Source organism: Xyrauchen texanus, chromosome 13 (genome assembly GCF_025860055.1).
Source record: "Xyrauchen texanus isolate HMW12.3.18 chromosome 13, RBS_HiC_50CHRs, whole genome shotgun sequence".
NCBI classification, from domain to species: Eukaryota; Metazoa; Chordata; class Actinopteri; order Cypriniformes; family Catostomidae; genus Xyrauchen; species Xyrauchen texanus.
Genome location: NC_068288.1, coordinates 10871992 through 10893681, shown reverse-complemented (window position 1 = coordinate 10893681; position 21690 = coordinate 10871992). Strand labels below are relative to the sequence as shown.

General features: G+C 42.2%; 1 protein-coding gene across 1 annotated transcript in view; it reads left to right on the top strand.

The window, feature by feature from the left end:
• The window catches only part of kalrnb (kalirin RhoGEF kinase b), a 119057-nt gene that overhangs the window by 72943 nt on the left and 24424 nt on the right, over window positions 1-21690 (top strand). Inside the window, 6 exon segments of the mRNA XM_052140801.1 lie at window positions 3504-3662; window positions 3664-3751; window positions 19062-19339; window positions 19683-19796; window positions 20046-20152; window positions 20245-20311. Of these exon segments, the coding sequence (XP_051996761.1) occupies window positions 3504-3662; window positions 3664-3751; window positions 19062-19339; window positions 19683-19796; window positions 20046-20152; window positions 20245-20311 (813 nt within the window).

The window sequence follows — 21690 nt, the reverse complement described above, 5'->3', positions numbered from 1 at the left end:
TTGGATTTGTTAAACAAGAGAGAAACACTCAAAATGGAGACCAGTCACAGGACCTAACTATACAATTTCCGTCATATACATTTAACCTAAAATCTTGATGTTGACTACTCACATATCAAGTGTACAGTACATCATTACCCTGCTATAATACTGGATTGATGCTTTATTATATGATTTATTAGTAGCTGTTTAACCAATCTCTGGCAGTTACCGAAATTCAGTTCAACGAGAAACTATTTTATGAGAATGCTGTGTTTTCCCCATAATCATTCTCAAATTATTTCAAGTGTATTTGCTGACATTAGCACTCTCTATGTTGGTGTGCACTTGTGCTTTTATAACTGCATCTGTGTGTGTTTTCTATCCCCATATGCATGAGCTCAGATTTGGATTTGGGTTGCTCAGAAGGGAGTGGCTGTTGAAGTCCTACTCCATGTGTTTGCGTGTTTGTTTGGCCAGTCACATTTCAGATTTGCAATCAGTATTAGGTATAATAACTGGCCTCCAGTTCCCGTTAAATGTGTCAACATTTTGTAAAAGCTTTGATCATTAAGTCATTAGCAAACATTTTATAATGCTAATAGAGCAAAAGTCCATGAATATTCAAATATGAATACAATTGAAAATATTTAAATCAGTTTTTATGGCAATTCTTACAAATGAATGTATGTTAACTAACCTATTAAAAACAAGCATAAGGTTTGTTGGTTAGTCGTCCCTTTAAAAGATACATTTATGTGTATATATTATATTATGTCACTATATTATCTGATCTTGACTCCAGTCTGTATGATGCCTGAAACTGACTGTGAATAAAGGAAAAGCCTTTGAGAGCTAAATTCTCTCATATGGTTCATATTAAACACACTGTCTCATTATGCTTTCCTCATGGTTGGGAATTCTGTCAGTGTGGAATACTCTGCTCCATATTCCTGCTTGGCTGACAAGCTTCAGGGTGGGGGAAACAACCAGTGTTCCCCAGAGGAGGGTGTATCTCACTCCTCCACCCAATCACACACTTCTGTGCTCTCTTTCTCGCTCTCCAGGGACTCTAGAGTTGTACATATAGAATTAGAGTCATTGCAGATTCACTTGAAAAATATAGTACTACCAAAAAAGAAAACTAAAATGAAAAAGACATGGTATATGTCCTAAAATAACAAGGTATTACCATCTCCAATAAACTGTCCCAGATAGCAAAACTGGAGACACACAATGCTATGATGGGAAAAGGATGAGTTTTGTCTAAATTGATCATCCTGCTGAATGTGTGCAGACATAACTACACTGGTGCTGTCTAGGATGGGACGCTTAGTCAAAACAGAAACTCTGAAACAACACTCCAGAGCAGAGTTTAAAGGTTCGATGTAGTGATTTTCAGCTTCGTCTGGGACTGTTTTTACAAGTTCTAGGAAAAATTTGTGAACATTTTGTATAAAATTTGCCATGATTGGCTTTTTAATTGTGATCTGAGAGAAGTCTATTTTGGCCTGTGGAATGCAAATTGCAAATTCATGCTTTTAATTGAAACCAAATTTTGTGGTTGACACAACTGTGCCATAGCAACCCATTTAATCTGCCCACTCTGAAAGGACAGGTACAAAGACAATAGTAAAGGTAAAAAGTTAATTTTTAGAAATTATGCTACATTATTAATGATTCAGTGCTGTCAGAGTTTGATTAAGAAAAGGGTTTCTAAATAGATTTGTAAAGGTCTATAAAATTCATACTATTATTAGTGGTCAACCGATATGGGTTTTAAATGGCAGATGCTTGTATCTAGATTGCACTGTGGCCGATTTCTGATAAATACATGATACAAATAATTAATGACATTTTACATACACAAAATTGCTGAAACCAAACAAATACATGTTTAAAAAATATTTCTTAAAAGTTCGCAAAATCTTTAAACAGAAAATGTTTCATATCCTTTAGACTGTTGGTAGATTTTGGAATTGATACAAGGCAGAACTCTTCTGATTATTCGCCAAGATGGCATGATTATCCACTGATGCAGTAAATCTCAAATTGCTCTATAATTAATATCTATTGGTTTATCACTTATTATTGGTTAAAATAATTTTATAACCACATAAAAATATCTAATGGATGTTAATAAGAAGACATTGCTTTTGTCACTTAAAGCATAAATGTTATATAAATTACAAATATATATATATATATATATATATATAAAATACATTATAACTTCTGCAGATAAAATTGGATGTTGCTGGTGTTATAATGCATTATTCTCTAAGGTATATATATATATATAATGTATAAGTATTATAATGTAATTATAATTGTGGTTACAATTATTTATGAGAAGTTATGACATATTAGGTGTATTATGAGGCATAATTAACATATATTATAAATAATATTGTAATATTTAGAAATAAATAATAAAAATGTATTTTTTAAAGACAGTATATCAAACAAATAAAAGAGTTATGAAAATATACAACATGTAAAAACTGTCATTGTTTTGTGAACCTGGGCCCTTGTGATCATAATTATAGCATACAATAAAACATTAGCTACTCTTTAGAAGATACAGTGTATAGTTGTATTATTTTAATTTAGTTAAAGATTACATAATTCACTTTAATGGATTTTTGTTGTGAAATTTAAATACGCAAATCATAAAAATAGGCAAAAGTAATAATTTTCAGCGATGAATCGCAAGACCAACGACATTTATTATGAAATTACATAGGCCCAAATATTATTTGATTTATCTTCAAGTATTATTTTACCAATTACACAGATACAACATTTTACATTGCTCTATCCTAATAAAATAACTTCAACAATATGCAAATTATGAAAACAATTGTAGTCCTGGTACCCAAACTGCCCCTTAATGGCCTTGTTCTGACCATGTCTCTCAGTATGGAGTGTGTAATTGTGTGTAAGAAGGGCAGTTTTTAATGGGGGGTGTTTAAGTCTGGGTTGTAAACACTTTATGATCTATCCTGCCGACTGCGCTAGTTTTAGACTTAATTAAAATAAGTCATGTGAGGCTAGCTAGAGAGGACACACACACACAGACACAAACACAAACACATACACACACAGACACACACTGGTCAAAGCATCTCTTTATAAAACGTTCCGGCAATAAAATCTGATTGGATGAGCTACTTTCAAAGCGGTTGTAATAGCCAATATAAGAACACCAGCACATCAATTGAATTCTGTATTTATAAGGCAACTCAAAGAATGATTAACCATAAACCTTCTACGAGAAGTCTAATGAACTGTAAAACTTGTTGAAAGAATTATTTGCTTTGATTAGTATTATTAATAATACATTACATATTTATTAAACATTGCTGTCTTTTATGCAGAGGTCTAAAAATTATAGAAAACTGTCTGTCTGACATTTGAATATACAGTAGTTGTTTATACCATCATCAGCCATGATCAATTATGAGTCAACCTTGTCAGCAATCAAGCACTAAAACTGCAAACATGTCTTTCTCTCTCTGTAGTTGTCGGGTGGCTGTGAGCAGACCGTGGTTCTGCAGGATTTCGTTGCGGGCTCAGTTGGTGAGCTGAGTATTCAATCGGGTCAGACAGTCGAGCTCTTGGAGCGGTCTGGAGAGCGACCTGGCTGGTGTCTGGTGCGGACCACCGAAAACTCAGCCCCATCAGGAGGGTCTGGTTCCCAGTAGTACCCTTTCTGTGTCTCATTCCCGCAGTAGTGTTGACATGGACTGCTTTTTCCCACCTGGGAAAGGTGAGTGGCACAAACATATACAGCCCAGAATGAAGATCATGTGACACAATAACACAGAGCTGATTAACACACCTGAGTGAAAGGTAAAAAAGGTAAAGAGTTTACAGATAGACAGGTACATACAGTTCAGGAATTCACAAAAACACCCATCCAAACTCCCAACTAAGAGTGTGAGGAGGTAATGTCATTGAGTAATGCTTTATAATAACTTTCATGACTTTTATGAATCCAGAATGATCACACAGGAATTCGGCATGCTGTTTCCGAAAGTTCCGATACCCTAGGATCGGTGACAGTATGCCGACTCACTGACGTGCAACATTTCCAACCAGACAATTTTGCATCGGTTTCAGTGTGTTTACCTTCCCACGAGACCCAGGTTCGTATCCATGTTGAAACCATTAAGTAATTGCGTTCATTTAATCAGTGACGAGCACGATTCAGAGGTTGCATTTGTCCCCCTAACATTTCATTATTACTCCACTAATTGTTAGGTTTAGGTGTGGGTTTAGGTTGGGGGGTAGAGCCCATAAATATGGACATTCATTACTCTTTACTGTATTACATCCTGTACAGCTGAAAGGAGCTCAAACTAGCTTTAGGTGACCTCTCCTGGACACAAATGGAGCTCACATGCACCTATACGCCCTGCAACACTCACCTCTTTGGCCACTGGGGGCAGTGTTTTAAATTTCGGTAAGCATATACCGATTTATGCTAAAGAAAAATTGACCCACTCTTTCCGATTTCACAGTGAGATTAGGCTGCTTAAAAACAACATAAAATGAAAATTAACCATATATAACTTCTTACATTTCTCAGACAAGAATTGCGGATTTAGTTGATGTTGTCATGAATGGATAAACATTACTAGGTCCTAAATTTGCCCAGTGTTGTTTTAAACAATAAGAATGGAACCAAAATAAGGGCTCTGTATGAAAGATGAATTTCTCTATATGTTGACCCACGTCAATAAAAGCATCACGCTGCTTCACACGTGTCCACAGTTCTGTGAACAACATGAACACAGGCTCCTTCCAGGGGAATCAGTTCTTGTCTCTGTGGGTAAAGTACAATTAGGGTTTGATGATTAATTAACAGGGTGCTGAAGTTTCAAAAGGTACTAGTAATGCTATCAAAAGCTTGCGTCCTGCTTTGATCTGACTCAGGGGACTGATGTATATGTTTGGTGGGCTCAAACTGAGGCTGGGGTTTCAGTCTTGTCCACCTTCACAAGCTCATGATATATTTCGCCAACCAGCTGAGATGAACGATAGCACAGTGGATCTGCACTTAAAAGTGCCATTTTGCTAACTTCTACACTTGCCTAGGGCAGTCAAAGATGCTGGTTTTATTTCTCAAGACACCTATTTCTGTGTGGTAATGCCAAAAAAAGAAGAAGAAAATGCTTACTGCAGCTTTAACATAGAAAACCATGCAAGACTGAAATTCGAAGCACTGCCCCCAGTGGCCGAAGCTGGAAGTTTTGTTGAATGTATTGGCAATTGTGAGATCCAGTTTCCGGGTGAAACGTCCACAGGATGACATCAAAAGTGAGTTGTGTTTTTAGTTGTGAATGATGTAGTACAGTCAACAGCAATGCTTATTTTATTAACCTTACAACCTAACCCCAACCCTAAACCTAAGCATCAGTGGAGTAAAAATGTCATTTTAGAGCAAATCACGCTCACGCTCACGCTGTCAAATTTCAAGATACGATACGATGCAAAGCCTCACCATACAATACTTTTTTTTTCTTCTTTTAAAACAGTGCCCACAAATGTTTTTTACGTGTTTTTACGTTTAGGCCTCTTCCCCTGGTTTACCAGCATTATTACCGGCTGATGTGCACAAGTGTTAGCATACGTGTTTCATACCTCATACCTGTTTACATTTCGACAACAAAACCATCGTGGGTTTCTTATGTTGTCAGACTTTTGAATAAGCTTTTTTTGTTACTTATGAGTATATATATATATATATGGCTGATAAGGACGATTCATCCCCAGGCGTGCATCCTCGTGGCGTGGCCACGCCCTCCTTCTCGTCACACACCACCACCCGATTCAGGCCGGGGAAGCCTCCGGCTTGATGTACTCCCCTTTCTGGAGGGGAGGAGTTGCCCTTCTGGCTGTCCTTCTGCCGGCAGGTCTTCCCCACCTCTTTAGACCCTGGGAGAGATGAGGGGAGGGGACGGGAAAGAGCGAGGGGGAGAGACAAAGAGAGAGAGAGAGGAAAAAGTGGCTTGCTGGTCCTGGACACGCTGTCGCCTGGTCCTCAGCCACCTCTCCACCCCCTGGCGGATGACAGCCACTCCTCCCCTGGCTCACGGCAAAGGCTCCTCCGCCTCCTGGTGGACGGTAGCAGTTCCTCCGGCTCCCGGCAGACAGCAGCGACTCCTCCATTCCATGGTGGACGGCAGCGGCGAGGACTCTATGACAGCACAACCCTCCTCCTTCCCAGGTTTCGGCACCAGTGTAACAAGGTCCTTAAAATGGGCAAGGAGGAGCCGGGAACCAGCTGAACAGACAACGTAAAACTTTTATGACAAACTGAACATAAACATAACATAAATTGAAAACAAACAAAGACGCACACACACAGCTTTGTGCGTCTCTCTCTCTCTCTCTCTCTCTCTCTCTCTCTCTTTCTCTCTCTCTCTAATTGGCATCTCTGGCTCGTCCTTATTCCCCTCCTGGCTGATTAGGATGATTCATGCGATGAGCTCCTCCTCATCACACCCTGCTTTACACAAATAAATGACCTGAGTGGGACTGGATAGTGTTACATTATACCTGTCAACACTCCCGTTTTTTTTGGGAGTCTCCCGTATTTCAAACCCATCTCCCGCCCCCCACCCATTTTGTTATTTCTCCCGGGAAACTCCCTTAATTTGTCCAGTTGCCAGATCTTGTATGAAATGCATCCTACTCACACAATCGACGCATAATACAAATTTCAACCTATTTGTGACCTCAACCAGGCAACCTACAACCCAGTTGCGCTGTTGATATCTGCGCAGGTAGTAGACGAGGGAAGTTGAATCAAGCATCACTGGTAGATGGGAGGCAGGGCTGGACTGGTAATCTGGCATACCGGGCAATTTCCCGGTAGGCTGATGCATTTTGGGGCCAATCAAGGTCGGACTAGCCATCGAAATGGGCCGAATGGGCCACGATAAGCTAAAATGAGCCACTGCGTTATGCAAAACGGACCACAATATGAAGAAAAGGACAGCGAACACCCCCACTCAACTTTTGGGCCAGTTGCTATGTAAAATATAGCAACTCTTCCCAGTGGAGAAGACTCAGGTGGTGCTCTGGTGAAAAAACGAAATATACTAGTACAAATATAACAGATTGACAGAAGAATTTAATTTCATATCCCGAAGCTATATCGACAAAACCATGCCTTTTGCAAAGTGTGTTGCACTGATTTTAATATCGGACGGAATAATATTGGAAGGAATATTTACAACTTAAGCTCTTTTGACAACATGTCAGAAAATTATTTCAACTCATCTTTCATTCTGTATAAACGAATGTAAAACATTTAAATTAGGGCTGTCAATCAATTAAATTTTTTTATCAAATTAATTACATGGTGTTCCGATTAATTAATCGCAATTAATCGCATTTACAAATATTTGCTGAGAAAGCCCCTCATATTACAATAATTCAATATATAATGATGAAATAATTATTAGTCTGAATATTATATATATATATATATAAAAATATTCAGATAATTAAAATGCATTACATTCTTGTGGCAGAAGTTCATCATTGATAAGACAATACAAAAAGCAACTTTAAAATACAATGTATTGTTTACTACCATATTATTGATCATAAGTCAATCATTGACATACAGTTCACAGCAATCCATTACACAAGTGAATTTGTCAATCAGTTGGAGATTTATTATGAGGGCTTGTTTAAGGACCCGTCAATTTACACCTGCATCAGACATGCTTGTGTAGCGTCTCGGATGCGTTGCGTCATAAACATACAATCTTTAGGTCACTGTGTTAAATATAGTTAAATACTTAGAACACATATTGAGATCCCTTAGTTTGCATTTGCGCTCCAAGTTTTTTAAACCAATATTGTAACGCATGTTTGTGTTGTGTGTCTGCTGAATGTTGTTTTGTTCACTGTATTAACTGTGTGTTGCCCATACAGCTGAAGTTCCACTTACTGCCCTCTGGAGTAAACAGGTGGTACTACAAGCTTGCATTACTCATGAATCTTCCTTATTACTGTCCAGGGGCATTGCAATTAATTGTGTAAATGTTTTTAACACGTTATTTTTAATAAAATTAATCACACTGAATTAACGCGTTAAATTGACAGCCCTAATTTAAATGCTTACCATGGAAGTTTAGATGCAAAGCTGGCAGCATCGTGAATCACACAAACACAAATACTCCTGACTGTTGTCCTGACTGTCTGTCTTTATTATTTGTAGATTGAATTAACGCCTATCCACACTTCTGCCTATATACTTAGTGTGTGTGTGTGTGTGTGTGAGCGTGTATTTATCACTTTGTGGGGACCAAATGTCCCCATAAGGATAGTAAAACCCGAAATTTTTGACCTTGTGGGGACATTTTGTCGGTCCCCATGAGGAAAACAGCTTATAAATCATACTAAATTATGTTTTTTGAAAATGTAAAAATGCAGAATGTTTTCTGTGAGGTTTAGGGGTAGGGTTAGGTTTAGGGGATAGAATATAAAGTTTGTACAGTATAAAAACCATTATGTCTATGGAAAGTCCCCATAAAACATGGAAACACTACGTGTGTGTGTGTGTTGCTCTGATTTAATTACCCTGTTTCTGATGCAATAGGATAATAATAAACAGAAAGTGTTCCATAATTACATGTAAAGGCATGAAAGAATCTGTCTGCGTGCTATGGCTCATTAAGATAAGTGGGCTCATTTTCAATCCTGTTGTTTGACTTTTACTACAATGAGAGTCACTAAATAAGAGTCATGTTGATGTTGTTGCAACCTTGATTTCTAGTGTGCAATGTTTTATGTCACCCCTACAGTGGTGACGGCCTATAGCTAACCTATTCCTAGTAGAAATAGATTTCTAGGACCTGGAACAAAATGATAAAAATTATTTTAGGGTGTTCTTTAAGATATTTTTATATTTAATAGGTATTTCACATGTTGGTTGTCCTCTATGGTATACTTAAAACCTTTGAAATATTCTATACCTTTCTCCTCCCTTGAGTTTTGCTGAAAGGTTTTGCCACAACACAATTGTCTGGGTTATATGTTCTCGTTGTGAATGGGATTTCCACACAAGAATGAGCTTTTCATTTGAGTGTGTTGCATCTCCGATGTATATACTGTATATGAGATATATATATAAATAGATATGTTAATGAAGTGTTCTCTGAGATGCTCCTTTGTGTGGACTTGCACTTCTGCACTTCTGAGCTAAATGAATGGACAGGTCACTCCTCATGTTCATTGATTTTCAGTATGGAAGTAAAGCTGTGAGAAATCTTGTTTAGAATTACACCGCGTTGATTACTTTGGAAGGCAAGGACCGCATCCTAGAACAGTCCAGAGAGTTTCGAGTTTATAGTGGCACCAAATGGTTTACATTTTTTATTTTCTTTTAAATCTCGCAGCTTTGAAAAATGTATCCTTTGAATTGAGCCAAGAGGTCAGCATGTGACGTTTCAGTCTCCTATCGGTCGCGCGTCCTCTTGTCATACGAATTCACGGTTCAGAGTTCACCAAGCTTGAACATTTGGCAGCATAGTACAAAATGTTTTTGCATGAGCGTGCATTTCCGCTGTGCTGCATTCGGATGTGTTTGAATGGGAGTGAATGGAGCGCAAATTGAAGTTTGTTCTTTATTGCGGTTTGTTCTCTGTATCCAGTTTTCTTGAGCAACCACTTGGTGGCGCCATGATCATGCTAATTGCCTGTTTTCTGTTTCTGGTCTCGAGACACAATATAAAAACTTCCAAAACGAGCGATCCATACGGAAAACAACTATTTAATTGTTTTTTTTTTGGAGTAAAAATGTATTTCAGGCTCAACTTGTGCACTAGTGCAGTGTTTCCCAACCTTTTTTCTGCCATGGCACACTTTTTACGACTTTTTTCTAGGGCACACCATGTAACCCGCACAAGAAGAGACAGTCACAATGTATGTCAAAACTGCGTTTATTTGCAGGCAAACAAAAGTACAGCATGGAAAATCCAGAGGGGGAATGGTCAGGGTAGCGTAGGGTCAAAAGCCGGGGAAACAAAGTCGAGTAAAGGGGCAAATCCGGGAGAGAGTGGTCAACGAGAGTGGGGAGGTCGAAGCCGGGAAACAGGATCAGAGTAGACGGGACTAGTGGGAGCAAACGACAGGGGAACAAGGGGAGCTGGCAAGCTAAGAGGAGGACAAGAGGAGTTCAAAACTAGATGAGACTAGCGGGGGGCAAAGACACGGGAAACTAAATACAATAACCAACCCCCGTGAAACGGATGTGCTGTGGTATTTATAGGGGAAGGTGCAGGTGTAAACCATGACAGGTGATGAGACGAGTGCAGGTGAAACTAATGTGCAGGAGTGCAGATGACGCGAGTGCAGGTGGTCATAATGTTCTGGGGGATTGGAAACGCGTGAGAAACTAGAGGACGGGAGATAACCTACGAGCATGTGAGCGAGTAGGAGCAAAGTGAGCGTGAGGGCTCGAGCGAGCAAAAAGAGCGTGAAAAGCTCGAGGGGGCGGAGTGAGGGAGTGAGGTCGAGGGAGTGAGTGTGTGTGCGACGAAGCGGGGATGGGGCAGAGGAGCGGGGTTCGTGACAGTACTCCCCCCTATAAAACGGACGGCTCCTGATGGCCGCGCTCGGTTGCGAGGAAGTCCCAACAAACAAAAAACCCTGAACAGACAACCCACAAAACACACAAACAAAATTGAGGGCAGTCCAAGTGGCACAGAGGGAAATGAGACAGTCCATGGGGTCAATGGGCAGTTTCAAGGCAAGGTCAGGGGGAACATAGCGGACAGGCGGGTGGTCGGGAGATCTAGGGGGCAGCCGTAGGGCAGAGACAGGGTCAGGGGGTCTGGAAGGCGACTGGAGGACAGGGACTGGGTCCAGGGGTCTGGAAGGTGACCACCGGACAGGAATAGGGTCCGGAGGCCAGGGAAGAGGTCACAGGACAGGGAGAGGGTCAGGAAGTCCGGGCTGAGCTGTGAAAGGCGGTGCCGTCAGAGGCTCTGGAGGTGGAGCCGAAGGAGGCTTTAGGGGCGAAGGCCTGAAAGGCTCTGGAGGTGGAGCCGAAGGAGGCTTTAGGGGGGAAGGCCTGGAAGGCTCAGGAGGTGGAGCCAATGGAGGTGGCGCCGTGGGAGGTCCCTGAGGCGACGACCTGGCAGGCTCTGTAGTCTCAGGGGGTAGAGCCGTAGGAGGCCCGAGAGGCGGAGCCCGCGAGGGCTCTGAGGGGCAAGCAGAGGCTGGCAGAGCCGTGGAAGACTCTGGGGGCGGAGCAAAACCCGGCAGAGCCATGGAAGACTCTGGGGGCGGAGCAGAATCCGGCAGAGCCGTGGAAGACTCGGGGGGCGGAGCAGAACCCGGCAGAGCCGTGGAAGACTCTGGGGGCGGAGCAGAACCCGGCAGAGCCGTGGAAGACTCTGGGGGTGGAGCAGAACCCGGCAGAGCCATGGAAGACTCTGGGGGCGGAGCCTAACCCGGCAGAGTCGTGGAAGACTCTGAGGGTGGAGCAGAGGTCGGTAGAGCTGTGGAAGACTCTGAGGGAACCTCTGCCGTCTTGAGCACAAGACGAGACTGGGGAGAAGGGGCCCTCTTCCTTCTCTTGCGTCCTCGGCCAACAGGGGACATGGCCATGGGGACGGTCGAGGCTACAGGCGCTGGCTCGCTGGCCGTGGCGGGCATGGGCGCTGGCTCGCTGGCCGTGGCGGGCATGGGCGCTGGCTCGTTGGCCGTGGCGGGCATGGGTGCTGGCTCGTTGGCCGTGGCGGGCATGGGCGCTGACTCTCTGGCCGTGCCAGGCTTCGAGACTGGGGCCCTGTCAGGCTTCGGGACTGGGGCCGTGACAGGCTTCGGGACTGGGGCCGTGACAGGCTTCGGGGCTAGGGCCGTGTCAGGCCTCGGGACTGGGGCCGTGACAGGCCTCGGGACTGGGGCCGTGTCAGGCTTTGGACTAGGGCCGTGGCAGGCTTCGGGACTAGGGCCGTGTAAGGCTTCGGGGCTAGGGCCGTGTCAGGCTTCGGGGCTAGGGCCGTGTAAGGCTTCAGGGCTAGGGCCGTGTAAGGCTTCAAGATGGGGGCCGTGGTAGGCTTCAAGATGGGGGCCGTGGTAGGCTTCAAGATGGGGGCCATGGTAGGCTTCAAGACGGGGGCCGTGGTATGGAACGCTGGTTCAGTTTCTGCCTCCACCACAGTAAACGAGGAACCAGCGTACAGTAGGGCGAGGTCAATAAACTGAGCCAGGTTGAGAGAGCAGCGACCACCAGGCATGAATGATGAGGCTGGCTCATTCAGTCCATATTGAAAAATGTCTTTTAGAGCCACCTCATCAAAATTCACCTGGTTAGCCAGGGCACAAAAGTCAACCACATAAGCCTCCAAGGGTTGACTCCCCTGACGCAAAACCAAGAGTTGGGCCGCTGGGTCCATAATGTTAAGGGCACGGTTAAAAGTTCTACAACCGCTGCCCTGCATAAACAACCCTTGGCAAGCGCCCGAAGAGCCATCAAACCTCTCAGGGGATTGAAGGCTTACGGCGCTCAGAAATGCACTGGAGGCATAAACGGGCTCAGGGGCAGACACAGGTGAAACAGGGTGACATAAATCAGACAAGGGACATACCTGCTGCCCCTGGGCCATGGCGCTTGGTCCTGCCTCCAAACTGTAGCTCCTCGCGCCGAATGTGGCGTGCACCTCCGCTCTAGTGAGCTGCGCGAATCCTCAGCGCGGGGCATTGTGACTGTCTTCGGTAACGGTTGGTTATTTTGTAACCCGCACAAGAAGAGACAGTCACAATGTATGTCAAAACTGCGTTTATTTGCAGGCAAACAAAAGTACAGCACGGAAAATCCAGAGGGGAATGGTCAGGGTAGCGTAGGGTCAAAAGCCGGGGAAACAAAGTCGAGTAAAGGGGCAAATCCGGGAGAGAGTGGTCAACGAGAGTGGGGAGGTCGAAGCCGGGAAACAGGATCAGAGTAGACGGGACTAGTGGGAGCAAAAGACAGGGGAACAAGGGGAGCTGGCAAGCTAAGAGGAGGACAAGAGGAGTTCAAAACTAGACGAGACTAGCGGGGGGCAAAGACACGGGAAACTAAATACAATAACCAACCCCCGTGAAACGGATGTGCTGTGGTATTTATAGGGGAAGGTGCAGGTGTAAACCATGACAGGTGATGAGACGAGTGCAGGTGAAACTAATGTGCAGGAGTGCAGATGACGCGAGTGCAGGTGGTCATAATGTTCTGGGGGATTGGAAACGCGTGAGAAACCAGAGGACGGGAGATAACCTACGAGCATGTGAGCGAGTAGGAGCAAAGTGGGCTTGAGGGCTCGAGCGAGCAAAAAGAGCGTGAAAAGCTCGAGGGGGCGGAGCGAGGAAGTGAGGTCGAGGGAGTGAGTGTGTGTGCGACGAAGCGGGGATGGGGCAGAGGAGCGGGGTTCGTGACACACCACTATCCCACATAGGCAAACCATCGTCAATATTTTTCCTTTTCAAGAACTTTCTGTATATCTTAGTAGCATGTTTACTTGTAATTTTTTTAATTCGGCTATGCAAAAATGTCTAAAAATTAGACCTTCTCATTGTCTGTCATAATTCCGTCATAATCTATTATTACACGTCATTTTAATTTTGATATTTTAATGATGATGTGACATTTAATAGCTTTTATTTTCGTTCACATTTTCATCTTTAATCATTAATTTACAGGACAAGCATATAGCAGATTATGCATTTATTTATTTATGAAGAGAACTAATGAACCACACGAAGCAGATGAATGCTAAATTTGATATACAGTATATAGCCATTACATTTACTGTATATATAAAGCATTCAATTACATTGCATTACATTTTTATACTTTTTTATAGTATTTCTTTGAAAAGAATGGAACAGTTCTAGTACATGGGAACAGGATGCTCTGGTGACCAAAGTGTGTGACCAATGCGAATAGGTTTTGCTCAGCAAGAACAAAAAATGTAGGGAAAATTGCATAGAAAGTGTATTTGTGTACTGCATCTGTCTTTGCTCCTTGCAGAAGTGGGGATGTTTGTCTTGTGATATAGACACACCCTCTCAAAAATGGGCCACTGCAGCATGCAGATGTCGCTGATTTCAGCACACACACAAACAAAACACTCTCACAATTGCTCTTCCGTGAATCAGTTGAAAAACAGTGGTGTCTTGTTTTTGGAAAAATTATCGTTTTTGCATATTGCTGTGAGAAGTTGGATCTCAGTGTGAATACTACGGAACCTTAAACAGGAAATGCAGGTGATTTAGTCAAATGACACAGTGTCCCAGCTTCTCTCCGTCTAATTATTCTGCCAGTCATTCCACTCTTTCATTAGTTTTCAACTCCTTTTTCTCTCTCTGTCCATCTCTTTGTCCCTTTATCTCTCAACTATTCTCTCTCTCACGCTCTGTGGCCCCTAGCCCCGCCTCTTGCCCCTCCCCTTTATTGTGAAGAGTAGCTCTTAACTTCTAGCAGAGCTTCAGTATTGAAATAGAGACAAAGCATTCCATACCTCCCATTCTGTCTGTCACACCTGTCTATGGACGCACATGTGAGACAGTGAGCGAGCAGCATGCGGAGTGGGAGGTTGTGTGGCTCCTGTGGAGTTTGTCTCAGTTGGATCTTGGGAAAGATTTGCTGTTGTGATGGAGCAGGTGCGTAACTCAACACATAGAATTGCTGTAGATGCGGACAGTTGAATTGCTTTTAATACACAACATTGTGGTAGTATGTTTATGTGGGAGCTGGGTGTTTTGTGATCAGGATTGAGTTTTTTGTGTAGGGGAATCATATTAATCTCTTCATCTGAACTCTGTTATTTAATGTAACGGTTCAGTGGTCTGAATCTTGGAGATCTGAGATGAGCTCGCAGGTGTTTTGTCTTCAACTCAGCCGCTGTTTATTCACAGATAAAGGGATTATGGGAAAGTAGCATTTTGGTTTGCGCAATGTTGTCATTTTAAAGCATTCACCTCTGACATTTACAGTATAAACAGTGAAAATGTGCAGTTGTTACATTTACACCTTTGGTAGACACATTTGTCGAAAATGACTTACAATGCATTTGGGGTGCACATTTTTATCAGTCTGTGCAATCCCTAGGAATTAAATCTACAGTATATAGAACTCCATATTTCTACCTGATCTGAACCGTAAAAATGAGGTGTGCTGGTGTACCATAATGTAGTCGATTCAGTAATTATGAATTATATTTTTTGACTCATTTTTTGAATAAACCCAGTTAGTTTGTGTGTGTGTGTGTGTGTGTGTGTGATATATATATATATATATATATATATATATATATATTGTTACTAATTAAAGGAATAGCAAATGTGATGTTTGTTGACTATTCCATGTGTGTATGTATTGTACGTGTGTATGTGTGTGTGTGTGTAATATTGCCCCCTGTAACCTAATTTCTCCATCAACAAACTGGTGTGTCTGCTGTTCACTGTGCTTTGAAGCTCAAATCAAGTTGCCTGCTCTGCTTGATCCCCTTTTTTTTTCTTCTTCTTTTTTTTTTTTTTTAAGAATCACATTTTCTTTGAAGATGCTTTTGCAAATTCTCGCCCTTAGTGTTTGTGTGTGATTAGGCTTTAGACATACCAAATAACAATATGTTTACCGGCATTTTTTACAGCACATCAGTCTTTGTGTGATTGCAAAGGTAGAAAACCCAGTTGTTTTTGTTCTCTGGACAGAATGTTGGATCAGCAAATTGCGCATGTGTGTGGGTGACTATGTTATTTTCAACTGGCGGGCTCCCCTGTTTTAGATAAAAAAAGTAACAATATGAAGCTCCTGTTTGTCTATTGCTATGGTTGGAATGTTGAGTCACTAGACGCTTGTTACAGTGACAGCAGTGTAACTTTGAGGAAATAAAGAGTTATTCTAACAAAGGGGCTTTATTCCAGCACATGCTCAGTGTGGATACTCCCTCAGGCTATCAGGACAAGCTGGGCGAGACTGAATACCTGTGGGGTGTTGGCAGTTTCAGGGAGGATGATGGTTAATGGCTCTTTCAAAAAAAGTAACAAGGAAGTGACCTTTGTAACGTTCGCACCCCATGGGGAGTATCCCTGTATCTGAATCAGAATTTAGTAAATGCTATGCATGCACAAAATCATACCGCAGCAGGCATGATTACGCAACACACCCGGTGCTCTTTATTTTGGGTATCCTATCCTCTGTAACTTGACAGTCCTGGAGGTGTCACTGTTCACTTTCACTATATGGTGAAAAAGCCTTTTCTTTTGGGGTCCACAATAGAAAGTCATAAGAGTTTGGAGTATAATGGCAGAATCTCCATTTTTGGACAAAATTTTCCTTTTTCTTCTTAGTGTGTTCACGGTCAACACATTTGTTGTTTGTTTGTGTTCATTGAGGGATGGTGTCTGTGGCAATGAACAGCATGACATGCATGCAATAAATAGACATTGGGTTGGAAATTACCTGGAATATTCTATTAAATTCCACATGCTGTAAAATGTCAAATTATATTTTTTCCCTGAGTCATCCAGTTGCGCTGTGTTGTGTGATGTCTTGCTCTATTGAGTAACAAAATGCCTTTATGATCAGAGCTGGTTTTTTCACTCTGCAATTACGTCTCTCACTTACCAACTAGCACAGAGACCAGACAATAGTTTTTTTCTCACTTGAGCAAAGAGGGCTGCTTTCCAACAGCTTACCGTGTTAAGGAGCAGAGCTCTCGGGTTTCTTGGCTTAATCAGTTTTCTTCTATTGGATTTTGTTCTGTGGGTTTGATTTATCATCTGGAGCATCTCTAAGACTCGATCTGAGGTGGTAAAAGAAATACAAATTCTGAGGCTGTATATTATATGCACATTTTGAGGTTACATACATTTGCATGTTATGTTCTACATGTTCTGAGGTTATATCTTATATTCCAAATGTTCTAAATATAAGGTTATAATATATTATGCTCTTAAGTATGTTAGGGTTATATATAATGTTCTGATATGATATATATTACAGTATATTCTAAATGCCCTGAGGTATGCGCTTAAGTGTTTTGAGGTTATATATGATGTTCTGAGGTTATATATTATGATCTACAGTATCTCACAAAAGTGAGTACACCCCTCGCATTTTTGTAAATATTTGATTGTATCTTTTCATGTGACAACACTGAAGAAATGACACTTTGCTACGATGTAAAGTAGTGAGTGTACAGCTTGTATAACAGTGTAAATTTGCTGTCCCCTCAAAGTAACTGTCTAAACCGCTGGCAACAAAAGTGAGTACACCCTTAAGTGAAAATGTCCAAATTGGGCCCAATTAGCCATTGTCCCTCCCCGGTGTCATGTGACTCGTCAGTGTTACAAGGTCTCAGGTGTGAATGGGGAGCAGGTGTGTTAAATTTGGTGTCATCGCTCTCACACTCCCTCAAACTGGTCACTGGAAGTTCAACATGGCACCTCATGGCAAAGATCTCTCTGAGGATCTGAAAAAAAGAATTGTTGCTCAACATAAAGATGGCCTAGGCTATAAGATGATTGCCAAGACCCTGACACTGAGCTGCAGCACGGTGGCCAAGACCATACAGTGGTTTAACGGGACAGGTTGCACTCAGAACAGGCTTCGCCATGGTCGACCAAAGAAGTTGAGTGCATGTGCTCAGTGTCATGTCCAGAGATTGTCTTTGGGAAATAGACGTATGAGTGCTGCCAGCATTGCTGCAGAGGTTGAAGGGGTGGGGGTCAGCCTGTCAGTGCTCAGACCATATGCCACATCAAATTGGTCTGCATGGCTGTCGTCCCAGAAGGAAGCCTCTTCTAAAGATGATGCACAAGAAAGCCCGCAAACAGTTTGCTGAAGACAAGCAGACTAAGGACATGGACAACTGGGACCATGTCCTGTGGTCTGATGAGATAAAGATAAACTTATTTGGTTCAGATGGTGTCAAGCGTGTGTGGCAGAAACCAGGTGAGGAGTACAAAGACAAGTGTGTCTTGCCTACAGTCAAGCATGGTGGTGGGAGTGTCATGGTCTGGGGCTGCATGAGTGCTGCCGGCACTGGGGAGCTACAGTTCATTGAGGGAACCATGAATGCCAACATCTACTGTGACATACTGAAGCAGAGCATGATCCCCTCCCTTCGGAGACTGGGCCGCAGGGCAGTATTCCAGCATGATAACAACCCCAAACACACCTCCAAGACGACCACTGCCTTGCTAAAGAAGTTAAGGGTGAAGGTGATGGACTGGCCAAGCATGTCTCCAGACCTAAACCCTATTGAGCATCTGTGGGGAATCCTCAAATGGCAGGTGGAATAGCACAAGGTCTCTAACATCCACCAGCTCCGTGATGTCGTCATGGAGGAGTGGAAGAGGACTCCAGTGGCAACCTGTGAAGCTCTGGTGAACTCCATGCCCAAGAGGGTTAAAGCAGTGCTGGAAAATAATGGTGGCCACACAAAATATTGACACTTTGGGCCCAATTTGGACATTTTCACTCAAGGGTGTACTCACTTTTGTTGCCAGCGGTTTAGACATTAATGGCTGTGTGTTGAGTTATTTTGAGGGGACAGCAAATTTACACTGTTATACAAGTTGTACACTCACTACTTTACATTGTAGCAAAGTGTCATTTCTTCAGTGTTGTCATATGAAATGATATAATCAAATATTTACAAAAATGTGAGGGGTGTACTCACTTTTGTGAGATACTGTATATGTTCAGAGTAGAAAGTTATACAGTATGCGCTTAAGTGTTTTGAGGTTATATATTATGATCTAAATATTCTGAGGTTAAAAATTATATTCTGTGTTTTATATAAACAATTTTTAGGTTATATATGGTGTTCTGAGAATATAGTATGTACTTAATGTTCTAAACTTAAAAAACTTTCCAAATTCCTAAATACAATTAATTTTGAATATAATTAATTGTATCCAATAATCCATTCTATTCCTGTTTCTCTGCAAAGATTCTGGGAAGGATTCAGAATTGTGTTTACTTTTATTAAAAGTATATTATTTTCCATTGTAGGACTGCTGTATTCATAGCTCTATATAATTGCTCTTTCGTTTTTGTTTTACAGAAAACTATCCTGTGGGTAGTTCAGAGGTCAAATCTGAGTCAGCTGCAACCCTGCAGACGCAGACATCGGTGACCTCTTTGCCGACCGGTTCTCCAGGACCCAAACGCTCTGGAACTACTGGAAACACATTAAAGAAATGGCTCACTAGTCCTGTACGGCGCCTCAGCCATGGCAAGGGTGACAACACTAATGCCAAAAAACCCAACAATAAGCAACGTAAACGAGACGGCCGCAAGAGTGTAGAATTGGGCCCACCACACCAAGACAGCACTGAAGAGGTGACTATTTACAAAGAAAAATTCTCAGACTAATGATATTTTATCAACTGTAGGGAACATGCTTGTCTAAGACATTTCAACATTCTGGCATTGTTGCGATACCACATTCCAAAATGCGTAGAAATGCACTTTCCCCTGAAAGCACACCTAACATCAGAGATAATTTTTTATTCTTGTCAACCATGTTTATGTAATAGTGCTTCCTGCAAAGGTGCATGTTTTATGAATGTTGTTCCTACTGTTTGTGATCATGAATGATAGATTCCTGCCAGCTCATGGACCGCTGTTTTGTTTTGTTTTCAAGTTTAACAATGTATAATGTTCTCTCTCTGTTTTTCTAAAGAGGGGAAGACGAGGAGTGAACAGTGGGGGAGAAGAGGAAGCCGAAGACGAACCCCACACCCCACTCCCTCCCCCCATGGAGATCATTAAGGACCCCTCTGCTCAGGAGGAGAAGGTGAACCGCATGATTTCTTCAATCTTTTATTATTCCGTTTTCTCCTTTTGCTCCTTCTTTCATGCAGGTTATCAATTAAGCAAAGGGAGACATACCAAATACTAAGAAATTCTGAAATGCATGTAATTCAATGCACCAAATGTCAGCTTACTTGTCCTGTTTGTTAACTTTTGTCCATCTTTGTTTGTTCTTTCTCTTTTGGGTTTTGATTCCTGTCTCTCTCACTCTTTTTTCTTTCACTCTTATCAGACACCAGAGTCTGGCTCTTTTCCAGTGTTAGGCAGTGTCACCATGTCTGATCAGACACCCAGAGACCCAGAGACAGAGCAGAAGAACAAAGCCATGAGAGGACGAATGTAAGCACCCATCTGATATGTGTATGTGAGTCCTGAATGAAAACATGTGTATGCATGTGTATATTGATATCTCATATCTCTCTTATCCAAAGGTTTGTGTTAAATGAAATGGTACAGACAGAGAGAGACTACGTGAAGAATCTGGGCGTAATAGTAGAGGTATGTGGCACAAAATACATTGGAATATATATCAGCAAAATCAAAAAGAAAAGTCCATCCATCTACGTGATCTGTATTAAGTTACAAATATAATGGCGCATTAGATGTCATGGCATGAACATATTTCAATATTCGGTTGAACCTCTGTGATGCTTTTGTTCTCAAACAAAGCAGTTGATTTGCATGAATGTCATGCAGGGCCCTGTTTTAAGAGTGCTATGCCTTAAACGCAGCACTACGCGGTATGTCATATGCGCAAAGCCAGTGTGTATGGCCATTGAGTTTAGTATTTTCGTGCAGGTATGCGCTAAGTCCAAGCGCAAGTGGGTTCGTGAAAACACACTTCCAAAGTGTCTGCTAAAGAGGCGCCGTTGGTTAGTGCCCAGGAGGCCACTACACCCCTGGAAGACTGGGCGTGCAGCCCAGCAGGGGGTGGCACATCTTGTGCATGATTATGCCATAGCGATGGCGTCAATGACCCAGTGGACGATCCTCTGTTTGGAGACAGCGCTTCTTTTCCGCAGTCCACCATAGCAGACAAAGAGCTGCTCAGAGCTTCTAAAGCTCTGCGTGCAATCCAAGTAGATGCGCAAAGCATGCACCGGATACAGCAATGCAAGGTTCCCTTGCAATTGCAAAAGCATTTGGTGCGCCATCTGCGTCCCTTTACTGTAGATATTACATTCACTGTCACGCACCAGCTATATAAACGAAGACAGCATAAACATTAGAAGTTGGTAGTGTAAATGGACTGTATGCAATAAATTACATTAGAAGAGCAGAACTTGCATCATTTTGCACATGAAATGCTTCCTTGTTGAATGGCAAGCATATCTTTATGACAGTGATATGCTCCTTTTATACACATGATGTGTTACTTGTTAGAAATAATTGGATGTTGGCTCCATTAAAGGGGACCTATTATACAAAATTCACTTTTACATGGTGTATGTACGTAAATGTGTGTCGGCACTGTGTGTGTGTGTACACAACAACCTTACAATGGTAAAAGTACTCACGGAGACCAGAGCTATGTCGGGGCGGGGAGCAGCAGCTCATTAGCATTTAAAGAGACACACACGAAAACCGCGTGTTTTTGATTCCACCCAAAAAGAGGCATTTACAACATAATGAATGATCCGTGGGGTATTTTGAGCTGAAACTTTACAGACACATTCTGGGGACACCTGAGACTTATTTTACATCTTGTAAAAATGGGCATAATAGGTCTCCTTTAAATAATAGAAAATGTAAAGATAGTGACTCATTTTTATCTACTGACACAAATCATGACTAGTATTACCAGTGATTGTCAGAGACACAATTTGATGTTCCACTGTATTTTCAGAGTTTGAACATGAACTTTATTACTTCCCGCT